This window comes from Aedes albopictus, chromosome 1 (assembly GCF_035046485.1).
Source record: "Aedes albopictus strain Foshan chromosome 1, AalbF5, whole genome shotgun sequence".
NCBI classification, from domain to species: Eukaryota; Metazoa; Arthropoda; class Insecta; order Diptera; family Culicidae; genus Aedes; species Aedes albopictus.
In genome coordinates, this window is record NC_085136.1 from 15,831,274 (window position 1) to 15,854,658 (window position 23,385).

Below are 23,385 nucleotides of genomic sequence, written 5' to 3' on the forward strand. Positions count from 1 at the left end.
CAGGGGCCTTCAAGGAATATCAGGTGGTCTCAGTGGTGCTTTCATAGAGTTTCAGGGGGTTCCACGGGGTTCCAGTAGATCTCAGGAGCGTCTTAGGAGCGTTTCAAGGGATGCCTGGAAGTCAAATAGGTGTCGTGGGGGCTTGAGGGATTCGCAGGAGGTGTCAGGGGGCTTCATAGGGTCTCTGGACCGCTTCATGGGGTCTCAGGGGTTCGCAAGATGTCTCAGGGGCGTTTGAGAAGGTCCTAAAGACGTTTCAGGGAGTCTCCGGGGCTTTTTGGTTGGTCCAAGTGAGTTTCAAGAGTTTCCAGGGACCCAGGGTGCTTGAGATGGCACCGGAAGGTCTATGGAGCGTTACTAGGGGTCTATGGGGGTACGTAGAGGTCACAGGGGCGTTTCAGAGGGTGTCAGGAGGTCTCATGGGGCCTCAAAGCGTTTCATAGAGGTCCCAGGTGGTCTCTGGGGCGCTTCAGGGGATTTCAGGGACGTTTCAGATGTTTTCAGAAACGGAGGTTTAAGGTGTTTTCAGAAGCGTTTCAGTGAGCCCCAGGGGGATTTCAGGGGATCTCAGGGGCTCTTCATTGGGGCAATAAGAGAACTCGCTAAGGCATGCTTCATTGCAGATCTGGTGCAGAACCATATCGATTGTCCTGCTCTGCTCAGTATGATCGATTTTAACATTCGCAGACGTAGTCTACGCTCGCACTCTTTTCTTCAGTTAAGGTTCAGTTCTAGCAATTATGGCCAAAATGAACCACTGCAAAGCATGTGCCGCGTTTTTAATATATGTTTTAATGTATTTGACTTTCAGTTTTCACGTTTAGTAAATAATAATAGGTTTCGAAAAAATATTTGTTAGTTTTAATGTATTATTTTATGTTAGTTAAGTATCATTGGGGTGTATTATTTTAACCTTTTGGCATCACAAAATAAAAACATATAAAAAAACTCTGGGACACTTCTGGGGGTCTCAGGGGTGTTACAGGTGGTCCTAGGAGTTTCTGGATGGTACCTGCAGGTTTCAAGAGGTTTTAGGGGGTCTCTGGGGGTACTTTGAGTTTGCATTGGTGGTTCAGAGGGTGTTAGGGCTCCTCAGGGGGTTTCAAGGGCATTCCAGAAGGACTTAGTAGTATTTCATGGGCGTTTCATGGGATCTCAAAGTGTACCTAGAAGTGTCAATGGCGTATTAGGGGGTTTCAGTGTGTTTTCAGAGGTGTTTAAGGCAGTCTCAGGGGAAATTAAGGGTGTTTTTAGAAACATATCAGGAGATCCCAGGGGTTTCAACTGGGTTTCAGAGGTGTTCCAGGGGATCTGACAAAGGGGTCAGGCGTTCAAGGAGGTGTTAAGGATATTTTATACGGCTTCAAGGAGTGTTCAATTTAACCTTCCTTCTGCATCACGTTGGCAGCAGCTCGCGAACGTAGTGTACGGTTTGGGTCAAAAATTACCCTAATGCCAAAGGAGGGTTAAAGGGGTCTTGGGAAGGCACTCGGCGGAGCCATTTGAAATGCCCATGAAACCTCTTGGGCGCCTTAAAGATTCATGAACCCTTTGAAACGACAGTATAAACCTCTTAAAGTGCCCCTAAAACGCCTCGAAACACTGTTGAAACTTTTATATTCCCATTGAAAAACCCTTGAAATATTATCCCCGGGGATACGGGGATAGCCCCGTACAAATTTGAAACGCCCCTGAAACTTCTTAGAACGCCTTTAAAAGACTCTAAAACCCCCTAAAACCCCCTTGAAGTGCCCCAGAAATGCTATCAAAAGTTCCTGAAAGCTCTCAGAACTCCCTCGAAATGATCCTGCATCCCCCCCTAAAACTATCTGAAACGGCTGCAAAATCCCTTGTAACGCCCTTTAAAGGCTCATGAGATTCTCCAAAATCGCCCTTATAGCCCCTTGAAACATCCCAGAACCCCCGAAATCACATTGAAACGCCAATGAAACCTGTCGGAGCATCCTTATGAGGCTCCTGAAATCCCCTGAAACGACTGCATGAAATACCTCACTTTTTTGACTCTCTGTGAACTTCCCTCTTTGCCTCATCTCAAATACCCAGGAGCAAGAACTCCTCTCGCGAATTAAGTTTCCTCATTAAAGCCCTCCCTTACTTTATGCACATAATTCACTCTTTTTCGCCTAGTTCTCGTACACCGAAGTGTAAGTGAACACGAATTTTATGATAGAAGGCTCGGAGGGTCAAGTCACATATACCAATCAGCTCAGCTCGACGAATTGAGATACTGTTTGTGTGTATGTGTGTGTATGTATGTCTGTGTATAAAAAAGATCACTCATTCCTATGGCATTTCCAGTTGGCTAATTTTTCGGATTTTACCACAAATCGAACCGTAATTTTACCGCATTTTTAATTATTGAAAATGGTCCGAATCGGTCGAGGCGTTCCGGAGTTTTGGCCATTTCAGTGATCCGGACCGGCATCGATAGAACGGACCGTATATAAAACTAAGTCAAGACCCATCAAACTGCGGCAGTTTTTGTAACCTTTAACATGTTTGACGAATTTCGTGGGGAAATCAACACTGGAGACCAGAAATTCCACGATGTCGGCCCAAAATTCACGATGGCAGCCTAATATAATAAGATGGCGGCTCGAAATTCAAGATGGCAGCTGTTTAATAAAGTTTTAGGCTCTGAAACCATGCAATATGGATATATTGCAATAATGGTGACCAGAATATCCAAGATGACGGTTTAAAATCCAAAATGGCGGCTCCAAATTCAAGATGGCGTCTGTTTATTGCAGGCCTGCCCAACCTTTTTCGACCGCGGGGCACTGGTGAAACTGCATACCAGTCGACGGGTCAGAAATAAAAATTCGTTAATAATACATTTTTTTAAAAATCTTTTCTGAGCATGGCTAGATAATAGAAAAGAACTTTTTTGCAGTTTAATGTTTCTAATGAAATTTGAAAGGTTTTTTTGATTTCTTGCAGAATATTGGAGCATGACAAAGTATTTAAGAAGTTTCAATATCATGTTTCAATGTAGTACCAGACAGAGCTATTGAATGGCACAAAAAAAATCTCTGAAAGCTTCAAAAATTGTGATTAAATTTTTCATGTTTTTCCTAAATTAAGTTTATGACGTAATCTTTCTATTTTGTTTTACAATGTTATCAAGCGAATCTTCACATTACACATTATTTTATTGTTAAGAATCTTTTACTTCAATTCTGTAGGACACTCTGTTGCGACGGCAATTTTGTTGTTTGGTGAAACTGGCAACGCTATTATCTAATAAGAATCAATTCAATGTGCATACTAGGATTGTTATAAGATTTAGTGTTAAGTTGAAGTTGAAGAGATCGTTAGTGATTAAGAAACTATCATGTAAGTTATTTATAGGAAAAACTGTGTAAAATTACTAAATTGAATTATTTTAATATAGCATTGAAGCTGCCGTGAAATACGCTGCTATCAGTATGTGTTTCATTAATCCAAAAGAAACTCGCGCCAACACACTCAAAAAAGTGTAGAATTAGCATTTAAGTTAAAATACACGTTAATACGAACAAAAAAAGGACACTCGAACCAAATACTTGCATATTTTTTAATCTTTTTTTTTTTTATTTTTTTTTTTTTTTAAATACTCTAAAAAGTCATTTTATTTTTTAAAATTATTAAAATACATTTCCATTGAAAAAGGAAAATTTTCAGAATAATATCTCGGGCTAAATTCTATCATTTTTGTCCAATCGTGCCACGGGTCGCACGAAATGTCCTCGCGGGCCGGATCCGGCCCGCGGGCCGTACGTTGGGCAGCCCTGGTTTAATGGAGTTTAAGGCACTAAAACCACGCAGTATGGGTATATTTGGTCTGAGCAATGCCCGGAGTCCAAAAATGGCGACAAGAATCCAAGATGGCGGTCTAAAATCCAAAATGGCGGCTCTAAATTCAAGATGGCGGCTATACAACGAGGCTTAAGGCTCTAAAACTATGCAATAAGGGTATATTTGGTATGAAGAAGATGTCTGAAGTCCAAAAATGATGACAAAAATACAAGATGGCGGCTCCAAATTCAAGATGGCGGCTGTTCAGACTTGATGAGAATGCGAATGAAAAAAAGAATTGTTTTCTGTGGAAATGAACATCTATGCTCATGCTTTATTGCAGGACCGTTTCAAAATAGTTTTATTTTGTATCACCTACAACTCAAAATTCATTGAAAAGGAAAGAATAACATATCCCAAATGGTAAGACTATACGCTTTGTGCCCTTCGGTACTCTAATAATTCAAATTATGCAACTGCAGATAATCGTCCACCGGAATGAATTCGGTAAATTTTGCACTTTTAACCGCACCGACCACCGTAAAGTGGTAAACCCCCGGTGGTCATGTTCGTATAATTCACCTAAACTTATCGCAATGAGCAGTAAAGTTGCACATAGTTCGTGTTCTTTATTCTGCGGTTTCGGAAAGTTCTTTTACGTAAGCACTCTTTCGGTTTTTGGATCGCATTTCCTGCTCATTGCGCTGGGCTGGGGATCCAACCGACCGAACATCCTACCGAATTTATCTGAAAACTGTAACTCAGTAGGCTACGCTTTCCGCAAATTATAACTTTCTGTACCCGTGTTGTCGTAGTTCGCCTACTGCGATGGCCCGGTAGTCCGGTCCGGGAAAAAGTTGCATCTAATTCCAGATCGCAATAAAGTTGGCATGTAGTCATCTCCCTGCCAACCGCCGTGCCACCACCATGGCCATCTTTTCTTCCGGTACGGCGGCGGCGGTGTGGATCGCCCGTTTTGTTGTGGTAGGGCAGGGTCCAGACAAGTTACCAAACCTACTTTATTAAAGTGCCATCCATTCCTGACTGGTAAATGGAATCCCGGAATCGAGAAATCGTTTTCCCGAAAATGGGACTTAGCATTATTGTTGTACGTACCCATTTTAATTAGTGGCCGTTGTCGGGACAAGGGACGACGGTGGGATTTTTCGGAGTCGGAGTAGGTAGAGATAGAATGTACAGTGCACTCCTTGTAGCTCGAAATTCTTAAATGTATGTACATATTGCATAATTCACAAAATATTATACTTTGTTTATTTTTTCCTAAAAAAATGTTGGTCATAGATACCCTTGAAATAATTAAGTTTTAATAAATCATTCTAGTGCTGCACGTGTTTTCCTTTAGGTTATGGGCCTGTGGCACCATAGCAACGGACAAACAATCAAAGAAAAGAATTTCGCCGATGTGAAGAACTGAAAATTTCAAGACTTTTCATACAAGAATAAGAATGTCCACCCACGTGTCCACCAAGCACAAACTGGCGCAGATTGGCTTCGAGGTGAACGATTGGTGGATGTCCAGGATTCTTCTGTTAACTATTCACTCCCCACCCCACCCTTCATAATCATCATCATCACCATAATCATCATCCTTCATTCTTTTTTTTTCATTCTTCATCCTTATCCATAATAAATGACATCATAATCATCACTACCATCATCATCGTCATCCTCTTTCTTCCATCCTTCATCGTACATCGTACACCCTTCAACCTTCATTATCGTCATTATCGTCATCCTACATCCTTCATCTTTCATACTTGCTTTCATCATCATCATCCTTAATCTTTCATCCTTTATCCTTCATCATAAATACATCCTTAATCGTTCATCATCACCATCATCATCATCATTCTTCGTTCTTCATCCTTCATCCTTCACCCATCATCCTTCATCATACTAGTCTTCATCATCCTTCATCCTACATACTTTAGTCTTCACTTCATCCTTCATCCCTCATCATCATCCTGCATCTGTCACCCTACATCCATCTTCATCTTCCATTCTTCATCTAACATCATTATCATCCTTCACTTTTGAACATACCATCCTCGTCTCCATCATAATCAACATTTCCATCATCCTTCATTCAACATCCTACATTTTTCATCCTTCATCTTTCACACTGCATCGTTACCATTATAATCACCATCATCTCTATCATGCTTCATTCTTCATACTTCATCCTCCTACCTTCATCCTCCAACCTTTATTTGTATATCCTTCACCCAGCTTCACCATGTATCATCTTAATAATCATCATCACTATCATCGTCATCATCACCACCATCATCATCATAATTCTTCATTCTTCATTCTTCAACCTTCATCGTTTATCATGATCATCATGATCATCCTTCTTCATTCATCTTCCATCATACATCATTCATCATTATCATAATAATCATTATTAAGATCATCATCGTCATCATTATCATCCTTCATCCTACATGCTACCTCCTTCATCTTTTATCTTTGACTCTTTATCCTCTGTTAGCACCATCATAATCATCCTTTATTTTCCATCTTTCATCCTTCATCCCTTATGCCTCATTTTTTTTAACATTATCTTTTCAATTTTAAACGTATGTACACTTTATCCTTCATCCGTCATCCTCATCATAGTCATCATCATCATCATTCATTTAAGGTGTCATGATGCATCACTCAGCTTTCAAACGAATCAACGACTTTTTGCTTTTCAATGATTGTTTACCTCGCGTTTTTGAAGTAATAAAAAAACTGTCAATTCTGCAGCAACGCAGCAGAAAAAGTATCATCGCAATCACTGCGAGTGAGCAAATAGGATGATACTTTTTCATACGAATATTCGCTTTGGTGGCGGAGAATTATAACTTTGAAATTTCGAGCCAGATATACAACATGGCTGCCAATACCGATGACGCCGTAAAAAGCCTTAACGTCCTACATCAGTGATTCCCAAAGTGGGCGAAATCGCCCCCTTGGGGGCGAAAATCAGGCCCAGGGGGGCGAAAATTTGAAAAATAAAAATTGGGGGGCGAAAATACTAAAAAGGGGGGCGATTTTTTCAATGATTGGAAAATGTTTACAGTATTGAATTACAAGTTAAGAATGTCAACTGAATCATAAAAACTCCCTGTTATTCAAGCTCACAGTTCAAGTTTTGTCTAGGACTACAGAAAAAATGCTGTCACTATTAAACTTAAACTTCGAATTTATTTCACATAATTATTCGTGTTAATGTGAACTTTTTGGCAAAATAGCTAGAACAAAAAGACTGGTACACGTATTTCTGAATAGTTATTCCAAAAATCTAAACAAGTGTAGTTGGAAACTCCTATAACGAATATTTGTGAATCGTGATTAAAAAGAAAATCGCGTTAAGTACTGTTCCTTTGAATTCCACTAAGAATTTGCATCCTTTGACAGATACGTATTTCGACCTCAACTGTAAGGTCGTCTTCAGTGTCTTGTACTTGACTCGACTGACACTGAAGACGACCTTACAGTTGAGGTCGAAATACGTATCTGTCAAAGGATGCAAATTCTTAGTGGAATTCAAAGGAACAGTACTTAACGCGATTTTCTTTTTATTTACAGATATTCCCCTAACAAGCCCAGGTTAACCATCATCATAATCGTGATTAGTTTTGTCAAAATTATAAAAAGAACATGTTTCTTTTTCGCAAATTGATGAGCAAAATTGGGTATCAACTCGTAGGCGGATTTCTTCATGGAATTTCAATCAAAAACATGAGGTTCAGACAAATTTCAGGACACTTTTCTGATGAAATTTGTAACACAGTGCTTACAAACAACTTTACACATAGTGTTTGAAAAACAGAGAAACTTCTCAGAGGTATTATACGAAGATCAATGCTCAATCAACAACGATTTGAAATGTATGCACACACACGATATCAACAATTATGTAAGCACGATTAAAGTTCAGTCTATTTTATTAAAATGCAAAAAAAAATCAACGCATTTACAATACAGTTTGATGCAAATGAGGGTGACACAGGTTTAGATACATTAAGTGGCACTACTAGCTTTGTCACAGTAGCGCTTTTAAAGAATTTAGCTAAGCACAGTTTCAGCCTTCTACTATAGAAAAATGAAATCTCCCCTAGGGGGGCGAAAATATTTTTTTGCGGCTCTAAGGGGGCGATACCTCCTAAAAGTTTGGGAAACATTGTCCTACATTATTAACTCTTCACTTTTCATCCTTCATTCTTCATTTTTCATTTTTCATCCTCTATTCTTCTTTCTTCATCCTTCATCCTACATTCTTCATCTTTCATCATCATCATTCTAAACATTATCACCACAGACAAACAGACGTAACACCTTGAACGAGTTTCATGGAAATCCATCGCCCAGTTTATACTACCATCACCTGGTGGAAAAGTTGCACGAATCACTGTGTTGTGCAATATTGTCAACAGAAGGCGCTAGGTGAAACGTCAAACGCATAGAAAAACGATGCGCGCGCCTCTGGTTGTGAAAGCCACAACTATGAACATTTAAAATGATCGTTAAGAGCGTGGTCGATGGAAATTTCGCAAGTATTACGTCTGTTTGTCTGTGTTATCATCATCGTCCTCCATCCTTTTTTTTATCCTCCATGCTTCATCATCATTATCATGAACATCCTTTATTATGCATCATAGATCCTACACTATACCGGCCCACATTTGTATGGCGAGAAAGAAAAGTTGGAAAAATTTACGGGGCACCCTCTAGAATCGTGCCTTTGGATGAGAAGAACAATCTGTGAAAGATTCAGCAATAGAAATACACTAGAACGCCAATGGCGCTGTACTCAGTTTTCCTATTTAATTATTTTAACAACTTTAGTTGTAATAATTGATTATGTTTAAGTGCCCATCTTGTAGAGGACCTTTTGTTTTGGTAAACAAAATTTATTTGACACTTATAGTACCGCTACTGACGCTGTAAGGGCGAGGCAAACTAGATGTTAGTCACACGAACAGTCGCGACATTGGATTTCTGTGGCTGGTTATTCTAATGATTCAGCTCAATCGGTTGAAAACTGTGCTGGCGCAAATGAGTTGAAGGTTTGTATGGGATGTTCAGTCCAAATATATGGGAAATTGGATGACCTCTAGTCTCTCATACAGCACGCCGGTTTGGCGAGTTCGATTTGGCTCAGAATTGAAAGAATAGCAGTTGATACCCTAATGAACAACTTTGTAGAAGACCATATCATGATAAAACTTAATTTAGTTGCGGTTTTAACCAAAGAAACCAGGATGAGGACATCATCCCCCGTTTACTCTCGGTTGTTATATGCAGCACGTGTTTGCCGTCCGAAACTTGCTCACTACATCATAGGCGGCTATGTTGTCCTTCGTTTTCATTGCTCACGCATGTGGGTGAGTATCGAGACAATGTTGAATTACATAGCTGCCTATGATGTAGCGCGCAAGCTACGGCCGACCAACACGTGCTGCATATAACAACCGAGAGTAAACGGGGGATGATGTCCTCATCCTGGTTTCTTTGGTTAAAACCGCAACTAAATTAAGTTTTATCGTGATATGGTCTTCTACAAAGTTGTTCATTAGGGTATGAACTGTTATTCTTTCAATCCTGAGCCAAATCGAACTCGCCAAACCGGCGTGCTGTATGAGAGACTAGAGGTCATCCAATGTCCCATATATTTGGACTGAACATCCCATACAAACCTTCAACTCATTTGCGCCAGCACAGTTTTCAACCGATTGAGCTGAATCTTTCACAGATTGTTCTTCTTATCCGAAGGCACGATTCTAGAGGGTGCCTCGTGGAATTTTTCGACATTTTTGTATTTGGGCCGGTCTAATCCTACACCCTTCATCTTTTATTAAACACATCAACATCTTCATCACCATCCTTCCTCCTTTATCTTCCATCCAAAATGCAATATCCATCATCATTATTATAATCATCATCATCATTAATCTTACATCCTTCAATCTTCACTCTTCATCCCTCAACAACCATCCTACATCCATCATTCTTCATCCTACATCCTGCATCCTTCAATTTCGATCCTATATTTTTAATCCAACATCATTCACCCTTCATCCTCCTCAATATAATTCTTCACTTTTGAACATTCATTATCATCATCGCCTTTGGCTTACCCTCTCGGGGGTATTCGCCATTTGTTTACCCTCTCGAGGGTATTATCCTTTGGCTTACCCTCTCGGGGGATTTCGCTATTTGATTACCCTCTCAGGGGAATTTGCCATTTGCTTACCCTCTCAGAGGAATTCGCTTTTTTCGTGGCTTACTCTCTCGGGGATATTCGACTTTTGCTTACCCTCTCGGGGGAATTCGCTTTTTTCGTGGCTTACCCTCTCGGGGGAATTCACCTTTGGCTTACCCTATCGGGGGAATTCGCCATTTGCTTACTCTCTCGGGGGAATTCGCTTTATTGTGGCTTGCCCTCTCGAGGGAATTCGCCATTTGCTTTCCCTCTCGGAGGAATTCGCTTTTTTCGTGGCTTACCCTCTCGGGGAAATTCGCCTTTGGCTTACCCTCTCGGGGGAATTCGCCATTTGCTTACCCTTTCGGGGGAATTCGCTTTTTTGTGGCTTACCTTCTCGGGGGAATTCGCCTTTGGCTTACCCTCTCGGGGGAATTCGCTTTTTTTTGTGGCTTACCCTCTCGGGGGAATTTGCCATTTGCTTACCCTCTCGGAGGAATTCGCTCCCGAACCAGAGATGCTACAGTTTCGGATGGCACATCGGCCCGGAATCCGAGCAAGGCGGATAAGCTACCGTAGCAGAACCATTACCAACGAATGAAACTGGCGGCGAAGTGCTGTCGGTCCCATCACAAATTGCGCTCCCTCCACAACCAGAGGACCCCCAATGTGTGGTAAGGCGCAGTGGCAGGGAGCACCGTATCCCAGGCAAGTACAATGATTGTCAGTTGACCTTCAGGGCCGTCCCTCAAAGCATTTCCCCATCTCAGGTACTTCTGGATGAACCGATGAAGTCGTTTAGAGAAGCGATGCAAAGCGATGATAGTAGCCGATGGTATGAAGCAATGGATGGACGGAGATGGAATCCCTCAGCGATAACGGAACGTGGGAGCTGTGCGATCTGCCGGCGGGGCGGAAGGCCCTGAAATCGAAATGGGTGTTCAAGCTGAAGACGAAAGCGGACGGCTCGATCGAGCGGTACAAAGCGCGATATGTGACGAAGGGCTGCTCGCAAATCGAAGAAGTCGACTACGGACCAGTGGTCCGATACTCCACGGTCCGTTATCTAATGGCAGTAGCAGCGAGGTTAGGATTGAAGATCCACCAACTCGACGCTGTGACGGCCTTTCTTCAAGGCGACTTGACGGATGAGGAGATCTACGTGGAGCAACTGGAAGGCTTCGCAATCCTCGGCCGCCAGGTATGCGGTTTGAAGAAGCGCTCTATGGACTCAAGCAAGCGAGTCGCGTATGGAACAAGAAGCTCAGCTGAATAGTCGACGCGTTGAAACAGCAACTAATGGTCAGGTTCCAGATGAAAGATCTTGGCTACGCGGAGCAGATCCTCGGAATGACTGCAATCCCGTTCCCACGCCGTTCGATGCAAGCCAGAAACTGAGCAAGAAAATGAGCCCGAAATCGCCCGATGAAGTCGAGAGGATGGCGAATGTACCTTTTCGCGAACTCGTCGGTGGTTTACAGTTCGTGGCTCAGTGCACCAGACTGGATATGGCACTCGCGGTCAATGCAGTCAGCAGTTACAACAGCAACCCGGGAGAAGCTCACTGGACGGCAGTCAAACGCATTCTGCGGTACCTGAAAGGACCGAAGGATATGAAGTTAGTTTACAGTAGCGAGAGTGAAGAATCGTTTCACGGATATTCGGATGCAGACTGGGGAAACGATCCAGAGACCAGACGGTCAGTGACAGCCTACGTTTTCAAGCACTCGGGCGCTGCAGTTGCATGGAGCTGCAGAATACAACTCACCGTTGCTCTCTCCACGACGGAAGCAGAGTACATGGCGATCGCAGCCGTGGGCCAGGAAGCCCTATGGTGGCGCTCATTCCGAGCAGAGCTCAGCGGCCTCACTACCACAGTTGAAATGCGATGCAACAACAAAAGTGCAATGTGTTTAGCCGAAAAATAAGTCGGTTACTCGGCGCGGACGAAACACATCGATCTGCGTCATTATTTTGTCAAGGAGCAGTTGGAGCAGAAAACTTTTACCCTTCAACACGTTCCATCCGAAGGTCAACTGGTGGATGTCCTGACGAAGCCGGTTCCGTATCCGAAACTCCCAGAAGCAAGAAAATCACTTGGGGTTTCTCAAATTCAGGGTTAAGGGGGGATGTTGGTCATAGTAACCCTTGAATTAATTAAGTTTTAATAATTCATTCTAGTTTGTCATTCCGTTGCAACTACACGTGTTTTCCTTAAAAAAAAAAAAGACGCTGCTAAATGTTAATGAATTCAAAATTGTTAAATTTTTGAATTGTTAGATAGTATGTTCGTTAGTTTTTACTTAACGTTTTATCCAATATCGAATTAGGTGGGATTTACTGTAGTAACCGCATTTCAGTGGGAAAATACAAACAACGGGGGTCACCACGGTCGAGAGGACCGTCGACGAGCAACGAAAACAATAGTAAATTAATTAATTTCAGTCGCTCCATTTAAAATTTACATGCTTTCACGTGCAAACACGTGCACACACTCACACACTTACACGCAAAAACCGAACGAGTTCGGAAAAGCTGAATGGATTGATGGTGGAAAGTGCATGCTTCTCCTTGATTTGGCTACGCTTGCTTTGTATGGCGAGCGAGGCGAAGTGAGGAGGGCGGCACGAACATCAGTGTGCGCCTCTCCATCATGCCTACTCTGATCGGCATTCGGCACCCAGTCAGTCAGAGCAGTGATGCTGATGACGACAACGGCTATGCCGACGAGTGTGATGCAATTTGTTTGGTTCGGATCGGTGGAGCGAACACGTTTTCATCCCCCCGAAAATATGCAACCCCCCTAACCATTGCTGTCAATCCTTCTGGTTGGGCGCTTGGATTTGTGATGGACCCGGGAGGGGCGGGAGGTGGAAAATATGCGAAAAGTGAAAGACCTCATGGGGAAAGCTCAAGGCTTCGCTCAGCTGTAGCTCTGCCTGCTTGCTTGCAAAGTTCCAATGAACTTCGGGTTAGAATGGAGGAACTCACGCTCGCTCGCTTGCTTGGATTGGATTTTGATGGGAGAGAGAGAACGATTCCGACCGAGAGCGCCTGGAATGATTATAATTTGTTCCGCGAGACTGTGAAGGCTGTTTACGAAAATCCGAAACAAAATACGGAACACATCAATTGCATTCGGACGGATGGTGGTGGTTATGCTGAATCGAGTAATCTTCTGCCCCCCCAACACCCCAAGGAGACTTGCGATATGGTACCGGGAGAGATTCTGCTATGACGAAGAAGGCACAAAACAGGAAGTGTTGCCAGTTCTGATTCAACAGGGAGAAAAATCAATTCAGTTTGAATCAACAAACACGTTTGTTGATTTACAAACTTACATATTAGTAGCATTGACATGCAATTTTGTTATTTGAACTAGAACTTGAAGAATATTGGTAGTTTCAAATTAATCTTTTGTTATTTTTACATAGAATGGGTTTTCATGTTTACTTATATTTGTTTGTTTCGCCGTGATAAACAAACCAAAACATTGGTTTGGTTTCACCAGTTTGGCAGTTGAATTAAACTGGTATTTTGTTTGGATTAAAACAACAACAATCTATTAAGTTAGAAACAACCAAAATCAATAGATTTTTTTTCCAGGAGCTTTCAGGAGCTCCAGGAGAAAATTTCAATAGAAGAACACGTGATGAAATTCATAAAAATAAAAACCTCCTGATGAATTTCCCTGGATTCTCTGAATGAAGTTCTCTAGAGTAATAGGGTCCTAAAATTAAAGGCGAAATCTCGCTTATATTGAATAATACGATCAAGCATGGTATTCTAATCGGAATTGTACTTTACTCGAACTTGAAAAACAAAGGAATAATAAGAAAATTCGAAATAAGTAAAATGGTAAATAGTTCTACTTTGACACTTGAGGTCAACCTTGTGTGACGGAGCTCGACATTTTTCGCACTGGGAATTCAAAAATGTTCCTATCTGACATACACGGTGAAAAAAAATCACTCAAAGTACAGTCTAGACTCCTACTACACGGTCACCTATTACACGGGTTCCTATTACACGGCAGTCCGTGTTGTGGGAATCACAGAGCTTATGGGATTTCGCCTAATTGGGGGTGTGAGCAAATATCTCAGGCGAATTACAAGATAGCACCATACTTTCTTCGGCAAAGTTGTAGTACTAGAATAGATCTACCACACAATGCCAACTATCATCCAATTAGTTAGCAATTTGGCCGATAGAGGCGCTATGTAGAAGTGGTTGCTATGTATATTCGCCAGTAGAAGCACTCATAAGTTATCACATGCGATATCTCAAAATCTACTTAATTTGGAACAATGTTGTCTTCGGCAAAGTTGTTCAGTAGGTCAAAAACAATCTGGTGAATCAACAATTAGTTGGTGATTTCGCCGCTAGGTGGCACTAGTCGTCAAGTAAAGTTTCAAACTTCTCTATCTGGAGATCCAGAGCAGATAGAAAAGTGTCGTCTTCGGCAAAGTTCTTCAGGAAGTCAAGAGCAATCTGGTGATTCAACAATTAGTTGGTGGTTTCGCCGCTAGGTGGCACTAGTCGTCAAGTAAAGTTTCAAACTTCTCTATCTGGAGATCCAGAGCAGATAGAAAAGTGTCGTCTTCGGCAAAGTTCTTCATGAAGTCAAGAGTAATCTGGTGATTCAACAATTAGCTGGTGATTTCACCGCTAGGTGGCGCTAGTTGTCGAGTAAAGTTTCAAACTCCGCTATCTCGAGATCCAGAGCAGATAGAACAGTGCCGTTTTCGGCAAAGTTCTTCAGGAAGTCAAGAGCAATCTGGTGATTCAACAATTAGCTGGTGATTTCGCCGCTAGGTGGCGCTAGTTGTCAAGTAAAGCTTCAAACTTCGCTATCTCTAGATCCATAGCAGATAGAAAAGTACCGTCTTCGGCAAAGTTCGTCAAAAAGTCAAGAGCTATCTGGTGAGTCTACATTAAGTTTGTGATTTCGCCGCTAGGTGGCGCTAGTCCTCAAGTAAAGTTTCAAACTTCTCTATCTGGAGATCCAGAGCAGATAGAAAAGTGTCGTCTTCGGCAAAGTTCTTCAGGAAGTCAAGAGCAATCTGGTGATTCAACAATCAGTTGGTGATTTCGCCGCTAGGTGGCGCTAGTTGTCGAGTAAAGTTTCAAACTTCGCTATCTCGAGATCCATAGCAGATAAAAAAGTGCCTTCTTCGGCAAAGTTTGTCAGGAAGTCAAGAGCAATCTGGTGATTCAACAATTAGTTGGTGGTTTCGCCGCTAGATGGCGCTAGTTGTCGAGTAAAGTTTCAAACTCCGCTATCTCGAGATCCAGAGCAGATAGAACAGTGCCGTTTTCGGCAAAGTTCGTCAAAAAGTCAAGAGCTATCTGGTGAGTCTACAATTTTGTTGTTTGAACTAGAACTTGAAGAATATTGGTAGTTTCAAATTAATCTTTTGTTATTTTTACAAAGAATGGGTTTTCATGTTTACTAATATTTGTTTGTTTCGCCGTGATAAACAAACCAAAACATTGGTTTGGTTTCACCAGTTTGGCAGTTGAATTAAACTGGTATTTTGTTTGGATTAAAACAACAACAATCTATTAAGTTAGAAACAACCAAAATCAATAGATTTTTTTTCCAGGAGCTTTCAGGAGCTCCAGGAGAAAATTTCAATAGAAGAACACGTGATGAAATTCATAAAAATAAAAACCTCCTGATGAATTTCCCTGGATTCTCTGAATGAAGTTCTCTAGAGTAATTTCGGAAAAAGGTTCAATACAAATTTCCGAAGAAATAAAAAAAATCCTGTAAAAACGCCAGAGAAATGGTTGAAGGAAGTACTAGAAAATAGCTGGTGAAACTACTAGCGAAATTTTCTGGAAAACGTCTAGAAAAGTCTCCAAGGTAGAGATTTCTCGAACAATTTCTGGATGAACTCCTACAGACACTTTTGGAGGAATTTCGAAAGAGATGAGACAAATATTCCTGGAGAGTTTCCTGAAGGAACATTTCCAGGAGTTTCTGAATAAACTTCCACAGAAATTTCTCAAGGGACTTCTAGAAAAAATTCAGAACTCCAACTCCAATCAACCCAAGTAACCAAATGTTCAGATAAGAGGGTACTTTATAAGCTAAGCAGCTTGTTGGAGGTTGCTCTTTAGCCTTCTAAGCAGCTGCATTTTTAAGTAATTTCGGAACTTGAGAGTTCCCATAAGGAAGTCGGATAGCCTTCTAAGCAGCTTCTGACGGAACTTCCTCAAAAAGAACGTGAAAACAAAAAAATGTACTTTTCAGATCCATCACAACTTGTTGTTGTTTGTATTATTGAGAAACATGGTCATACATACTTTAAATAATGGCACTCCTATGTAGATTTGAACCGGGGCCTGCCATCATACCGCTGCTCTGCAACAGAAACATAATATGGATAAGTAAACTTCGCTACGGTACAAGTGTGCAAACTTAGATGTCGACAGAGGAATGGTTCAAGTCAAATTTCATCCGCTTTGCACTTCATCGCAATTGTGGTGTCGGGGTAGAGTGTTGGGCTCTAACGCAGCGACTACCGGTTCGATTCTGATGGGCGTCATATATTTTTTTATTTGCACTTCATATTCATTGGTTTGGTGAATTTAATTTAGTTGTCTATGAAAATTTGCTAATAAATCCTTAGAACATCAATCTACTGAAATGAACTTCAAGGAACTAGAAAGTACCAACAAAGTTCCGAGTAGCATCTTAAGCAACTTTCAAGTTCCACGAAGTTCCGAATGGAACTTTCTGGCTGCTTAAGAGGCTAACAATGAGCCTTGCTGGAACTTATGTGCGAAGTTCCAGCAAGGTTCATTGTTAGCCTCTTAAGCAGCTAGAAAGTTCCGTTCGGAACTTTATCTGAACTTTGTGGAACTTGAAAGTGCATTTTTTCATGGGAAGCGGAACTTTTGGTTACTTGGGAACTCTAGCAAGAATTCCTAAAGGATTTCTTGCAACATCTCCTGAAGGAACTCCTGGAGGAATATCTGTACGTACTTCCCATGTACGATTTTGATGGCCAATTAGTCTTGTAGAGGTTTTTAAGCAAGCTTGCTATTTGGTGAAAACATTCGCGAAATGATGCGATTCGCTTTCGACAACAAATACGTTTTCACCCTACCTCAAATCAACCTCCTGTACGAATAGCACACGAACAGACTCGATGCTGATCAGCATTGTTGGCTGCTCCTTTTCGCCGTTGAGCTATTGCGTTCCAGCCAAGCCTGTCTTTTCATCGCTTTCGATGCTTTTCGATCACCTCTTCACGAAGCTTCGTAGGCTGTAAACGTTATTGGTGTCGGTAAATGCGAATGTTGCTTCTGTGTGTGTGTCGAGCGTTCGTGCCGTAGCTTCTAGAACCAACCCATTCGGTGTTGCTCGGATGTTCGGGTGTGCATGTGGCGTGACTGACAGATGCGTGCAAAATCGTGTGTCAGTTACATCATGTTGGTTTTGCCACCTCTTTGCCTCTGGTCATCGCTGAGCAGTGTACAGTTCAATCGCAAGCGATAAAAATACAATTGATAAGTTGATTGAGCATTCGTGAGGTGATATTTTGCATCATTGGTTTTAAGAACCTTCATAAAACCATATAACTTTCATTTTGGTTTTATGGTGGTTCTAAGAACCTCTTCTAGTCTATTGGACTAAAAAATGTTACTTAGGGTTTTGGAGCCATTCACGCAGTGGTTACTGGAGGAGTTTTTGAAATTATTTTCAAGAGAGTTTTTGAAAATACTCCTATAAAACCCTGCAGGTACTATAGGAGGAGCTCGTGGAAAAAAAACTTGACGAACTGTCAGAGAAATTTTTAAAACAACTTCTAGTGCAATTGCTAAAGAAACGTCTCCAAGAACATATCCCCAAAACGTCCAAAACAATTCCTGAAGCGAATCCTGCAGCAATTCCTAAAGAAACTCTTGGAAAAGTTTACGAGAAAACTCCTAGAGTCGTTTGCTGCAGGAACTTTTTGAAAGATTTCGGGAGGAACTTCTAGAAGATTGCCTGAGAGAATTCAGCGTTTCAGACGGTACCAACGGGTTTCAGAGAGGTCCCTGGAGATCTCAGGGATGTTTCATGGGATTTTCAGAGGCCTTCAAGGGGGTTCCATGGTTGTTTCAGGGCGTCTCAGATGGGTTCCATGTGGCCTCAGGTTGCTTCAAGGGGTCCCAGGGGGAGTTCCAGAGGATGTCAGGGGCATTTCAAGCGGCCACAGGGAGATTTAGGGGGTACCAGGAGGTCTCAGGGACGTTTAAGGGGATCCAGTGGATCAGGGGCGTTTGAGATAATCCAGAGGAGTTCCATGGGGCCTCAGGGGCACTTTAAGCGGTCTCAGGCAATTCCAGGGGGCCTCAGAAACTCTTCAAAGAGTCTCAGGGGCGTTTCACGGAGTCTCATGAGCGTTTATGGTGGTTTCAGAAGGTATCAGGAACTCTCAGCGGCGTTTCAGAGAGTCTCAGGATGTTTCAGGGGGGTCAAATAAAAACTCAGGGGCTTCATCGGTCTCAGGGACGTTTGAGATGGTCTCACAAGGTTCCATGGGGCCTCAGGAACGCTTTCCAACTAACATTAATGCTAAGCAATAGATGAACAAACCGCTGTTAAGCCTAATCAAGACCGACAATTGAAAAGGTCGCATCAACATTTTGTAAACAAACTTGTTTCTTTCGATTTAGGGCCTTCTGAACACCACTCACGCACCTCACTACCACTAACAGGAAGCGTAAACATCAAGCTGTTAGTGGTGGTGAGATGTGTGGGTGGTATTTGTTTACGCAATGTTGATGCAGCCTTGTTAATTGTTGGTCTTGAAATTTAAAAACAAATTAGCTTATTAAGCTGTTATTCAGCTATCATTGTTAGTTGGGTTCAATTAACCTCAGGGACGCTTCAAGCGGTGTCTGAGAATTCCAAGGATGTTCCAGAGATACTCAAAAGTGTTTTAGGGAGTTTCAGGTGCTACGAGGAAATCTCAGGGCCGCTTCAAGGGGATCCTAGGGGCTTTCAGGAGATACCATGATGCCCCAGGGGCGTTTCAAGGGGCCTTATGGAGGCTTCGAAAGATCTCATGGCATTCCAGGAATGTTCCAGAGGGTCTCAAGGGAGTTTCAGGGATTTTCAGGGAGTACCAGCCGATCTCAGGTGCGTTTCACAAAGGTCCCAGGAGCGTGTCAAGGGCGTTCCAAGGGGTTTCAAAGAACATCATGTACCAGTGTGTATATGTGTCTCAGGGACGCTTCAAGGCGTCTCAAGGTGTTCCAGAGATGTTTCAGAGGGACTCAGGGCGCAATTAACACAAGAATAGGATGCCAATGTGGAGGCCATATGCGTACATGCTTCCATTTAACCACTTGTTGGGTGCACGCATGTCGCCTCCACTTTAGCACCCTATTCAGTGTGTCAGGTGGTCTCAGGGGAGCTTTAGTGGGTTTCAGGGGCTACCAGGAGATCCCAGGGGACAAGGTGATCACAACCAGGTGGATGTCGTCACTGCGGTTCTGCAGGGGGATCTAGGCGATGAATAAATCTACATGCTGCAACCGCATGCAGTAGATCAACGAAACGGCAAGGTCTGCCGAATAAAGGAAGCGTTGTATGGCTTGAAGCAGTCTCTTGCCGAGTGTGTAATGCCAACATAGATAGCGTTTTTCAGAAATTTGGGCTCATCCGGTCAAGCGTCGATCCCTGTTTGTACTGGATGATGATCATTGGTACGATGATTTTCAAAACGCTTTACGTGGACGATTTTCTTAACTTAACCCAGGCATCTATGTTCTATCATGTGGTGGGTTCTATGATTGTATAGGAGGATCCGAGAACTCCCTGGAGTTTAGGCCATCTGATCTACAAGTGTAATCAGTGATCTATTGGAGCATTATGAATGTAATTTATGCTTACACAGCCTCATGTAGCTATGTGCTGTCAAGTGGTGAGTTCATTGCCAGTTTGAGGATCTCCAAGAACTTCCTTGAGTATAGGTCATCGGATCTACCAACGTAGTTGGTTGTTTCTACGAGATTTACACAATAGAGGAAGAGTTAAAGGTGTATTATATTCCCCTGAAACCGCTCTGAAGACCATTGAGCTGCCTTGAAACGCTTTCAAACGCCTCCAAAAACCCCATGGAACCCCATAAGCCTCTGAGGCCCCCTCAACCCTCTTGAAACGCTTTCAAATGCCTGCGAGAAATTCACCTGTGAGTCTCTAAAGCCCCCTAAAACTCTCCTAAACCTCCTGGGATGCCCTGCAACGCATTGAAAACCCTTGAAACGCTTTAAAACGTTTTGAAACGTGTCTAAAACCCCTTACAATACCCCCATGAAATTCACCTGAGAACCCCTGAAGCCCCCTAAAACTCCTGTGAAATCTCCTGAAACGCTCTGAAACGCATTGAAACATCTTGAAACGCTTTAAAACGCTCTGGAACACCTCTAAAATCTCTATGAAACCTCCGTAAAATTTACCTGAGAGCCTCTGAAGCCCTCAAAAACTCCTGTGAAACCTCCTGAAATACCCTGAAACGCATTGAAACATCTTGAAACGCTTTGTAACGCCCTAAAACCCCTGTGAAACCTCCTGAAATACCCTGAAACGTCCTGAAACGCATAGAAACGCCTTGAAGCATTTTGAAACGCCTCTGAAACTCTTATTAAACCTCCGTGAAATTCACCGGCAAGCCTCTAAATCCCCTCAAACTCACCGGAAATCTCATGAAATGCCCTGAAACACATTAACACGCCTTGAAACGCTTTGAAACGCCGCTGAAACCCCCATGGAACCTCCGTGAAATTCATCAGCGAGCCTCTGAAGCCCCTTAAGGCCCCCTAAACCTACGCATTAAAACGCCATGAAACGCTTTGAAACGCTTTGAAACGCTTCCAAAACCCCTTTAACACCTCCGTGACATACACCTGAGAGCCTCTGAAGGCCCCTAAAACCCCTGTGAAACCTCTTGAATCGCCATGAAACGCCTTGAAACGCTTTGAAACGCCTCTATAACTCCGTGAAATTTACCTGAGTTCCTCAGAAGCCCCCTAAAACCCCTGTGAAACCTCCTGAAACGCATTAAAACGCCTTGAAACGCTTTGAAACGTCTCTAAAACCCCCATGAAACCTCCGTGAAATTCACCTGCGACCCTCTGAAACCCCCTTAAGCCCCATATTGAATCTCCGTCAAATTCACCAACGACTCTCTGAAGGCACCCTTAAGGCGAAACTGGAAGCATTTCCTCATATTTTGGTTTTTGATTTTTTATTAAATAACAAAGCAATATTCTCAAAATCGGTTTTCGTGCACATGTAGAGCATGGATCAAGGTATCTTCTGATATTTTTTTGTGGTGGAAAAAGTTTTCCATTTTTGCAGAAACCATTTGTTTGTGAAATTTTATTCAAAAATGGTTTCTGCAAAAACGAAAAACATTTTCCACTACGAAAAAAAATCAGGAGATACCTTGATACCTCTACATGTGCACGAAAACCGATTTTGAGAATATTGCTTCGTTATTTAACAAAAAATCAAAAACCAAAAAGTGAGGAAATGCTTCCAGTTTCGCCTTAAGAAGACAATTCACAAAAAAAATCTGGATGCATGAGTTTTGCATAAGCTCTTAAGCAAATTCTTTGGATAACTCTTGAAGAAGTAGCTGTTATTGAAAGAAATCATGAAATAAATTTAAAAAAATTAAAGGATTTTGAGAAGAAGAAGACTCCCAGTTCTGAGAAATGTTTGCCCTAATGGGCAGTAGCCGCATGCGCCCCGCTTTAATGACTTTTTTTCGGAACTTGATGATGGCGCTCAAGAGCCGCCCTACCTATAGAGAAGTAAAATTGATAACAATGATGTTGTCTTCGTAAAATGCGGCCGGAAAGAGTGACATCAAGTAGCCATGAAAGTTGAAGTGATGTACTGCCTACCATTAAGTGGGTGGACGGACAAAGTAGCCACTGAAGATGGAGGACTTTTTCCGCGTGTGTGTCATTACTGCGCCGCAAAAGTAACTTTTTCGTTTCACGGTCGCCATGAAGATGAATTTTGGAGACATTTCGCTTAGGGCGAAACCGCAATTATGCCGTGTCTATTGCTTGGCCATTTGTGTTGCCCCTCGTTTAGTCTTTGGGATAATAAAAAGCCTCTATTGAAATGTTTCTTGCTGGAATCTGGTAAGTCTACACATTATTTAAGAATTACACCGAGAAATTTTTCTACACAGTGGCTGAGTTGGCCATAAATAACCAGACTATCCAACTTACTAGAAACCGGGTAACTCATATCGCTTTTAGAAGTATATTTCTAATTTGAAGCTCTATACATCTTGCTATACATCCATACCAAATCAACTGACGTAAAAGCAAACTCAGCCCTTCTAGCTGACCGTGTGATTTACGGACGCAGGTCACACCGAATGTGTGTTTAATGCAATAAACGCACACTCCGATTTGGCCCCATAAATCGCATCCAACTGTCACAAAAGTTTCAACTTTTTTTGTCTTGTTGCCTCTCAACTACGGAAACCAATTCACACCACAACCATCACAGTGCATGCAATAAATCCGACCCCGAAACACTTCCGCACAGACAAACAGACGTAACACTTGCGAAATTTCCCTCGACCACGCTTTTAACGATCATTTTAAATTTTCATAGTTGTGGCTTTCACAACCAGAGGCGCGCGCATCGTTTTTCTATGCGTTTGACGTTTTACACTAGCGCCTTCTGTTGACGATATTGCACAACACAGTGATTCGTGCAACTTTTCCACCTGGTGATGGTAGTGTGAACTGGGCGATGGATTTGCATGAAAATCGTTCAAGGTGTTACGTCTGTTTGTCTGTGACTTCCGGTTCCATCCAGAGCGCCCGACCGATCGACCATCCGATCCATATGGGGAGTGACAAGTTGTTGCTGTTTGAAAGCTTTCTCGTGCGCAAAATTGCATCTGTCATTCGCACTTCATTTGACTTTCGGTGGTACGGCGGTGCGATGCAAGTGATATAAAAAAAAAACAGGCATCGCAGAGTGCCATGCCCGGGTGGGTGGTTGGCATACTGGGCATGCCATGAATCTGCGATACAGGCGATGCGATACAGTTTCGAGGGGTGATGGAAAGCGTGGCACACCAGGATGAAAACAATTTCCAACGTTAGCACGTGGTGGGTGATGCTATGCACTGTGCACTGCGATGTTGATGATGACGAGGACGAAATGTGCGATGAATTTGCGAAAAATTTCATTGACCGTCATCAATTATCGCACAATTGCATGCACACTCACGCACATGTACATACATTGTACAGTACACGCAATGACAGTGCTTTTGTTTGAGGGATTTTGATGCGTTTGGTGGAACGACGCTGCCCATATAGCCGAGGCG

At 42.4% G+C, this 23,385-nt stretch overlaps 1 protein-coding gene across 1 annotated transcript; it reads left to right on the forward strand.

Moving 5' to 3' along the window:
- The first annotated feature begins 11,421 nt into the window (after window positions 1–11,421).
- On the forward strand, window positions 11,422–11,943 carry LOC134288041 (uncharacterized). The gene has a single exon (XM_062851699.1). It carries the CDS (start codon window positions 11,422–11,424, stop codon window positions 11,941–11,943), a length of 522 nt encoding a protein of 173 aa, XP_062707683.1.
- Window positions 11,944–23,385: the final 11,442 nt, after the last annotated feature.

Excerpts from the sequence above, each read along its gene's own strand:
- LOC134288041 (XM_062851699.1), top strand. The coding sequence starts at position 11,422 with ATGAGCCCGAAATCGCCCGATGAAGTCGAGAGGATGGCGAATGTACCT.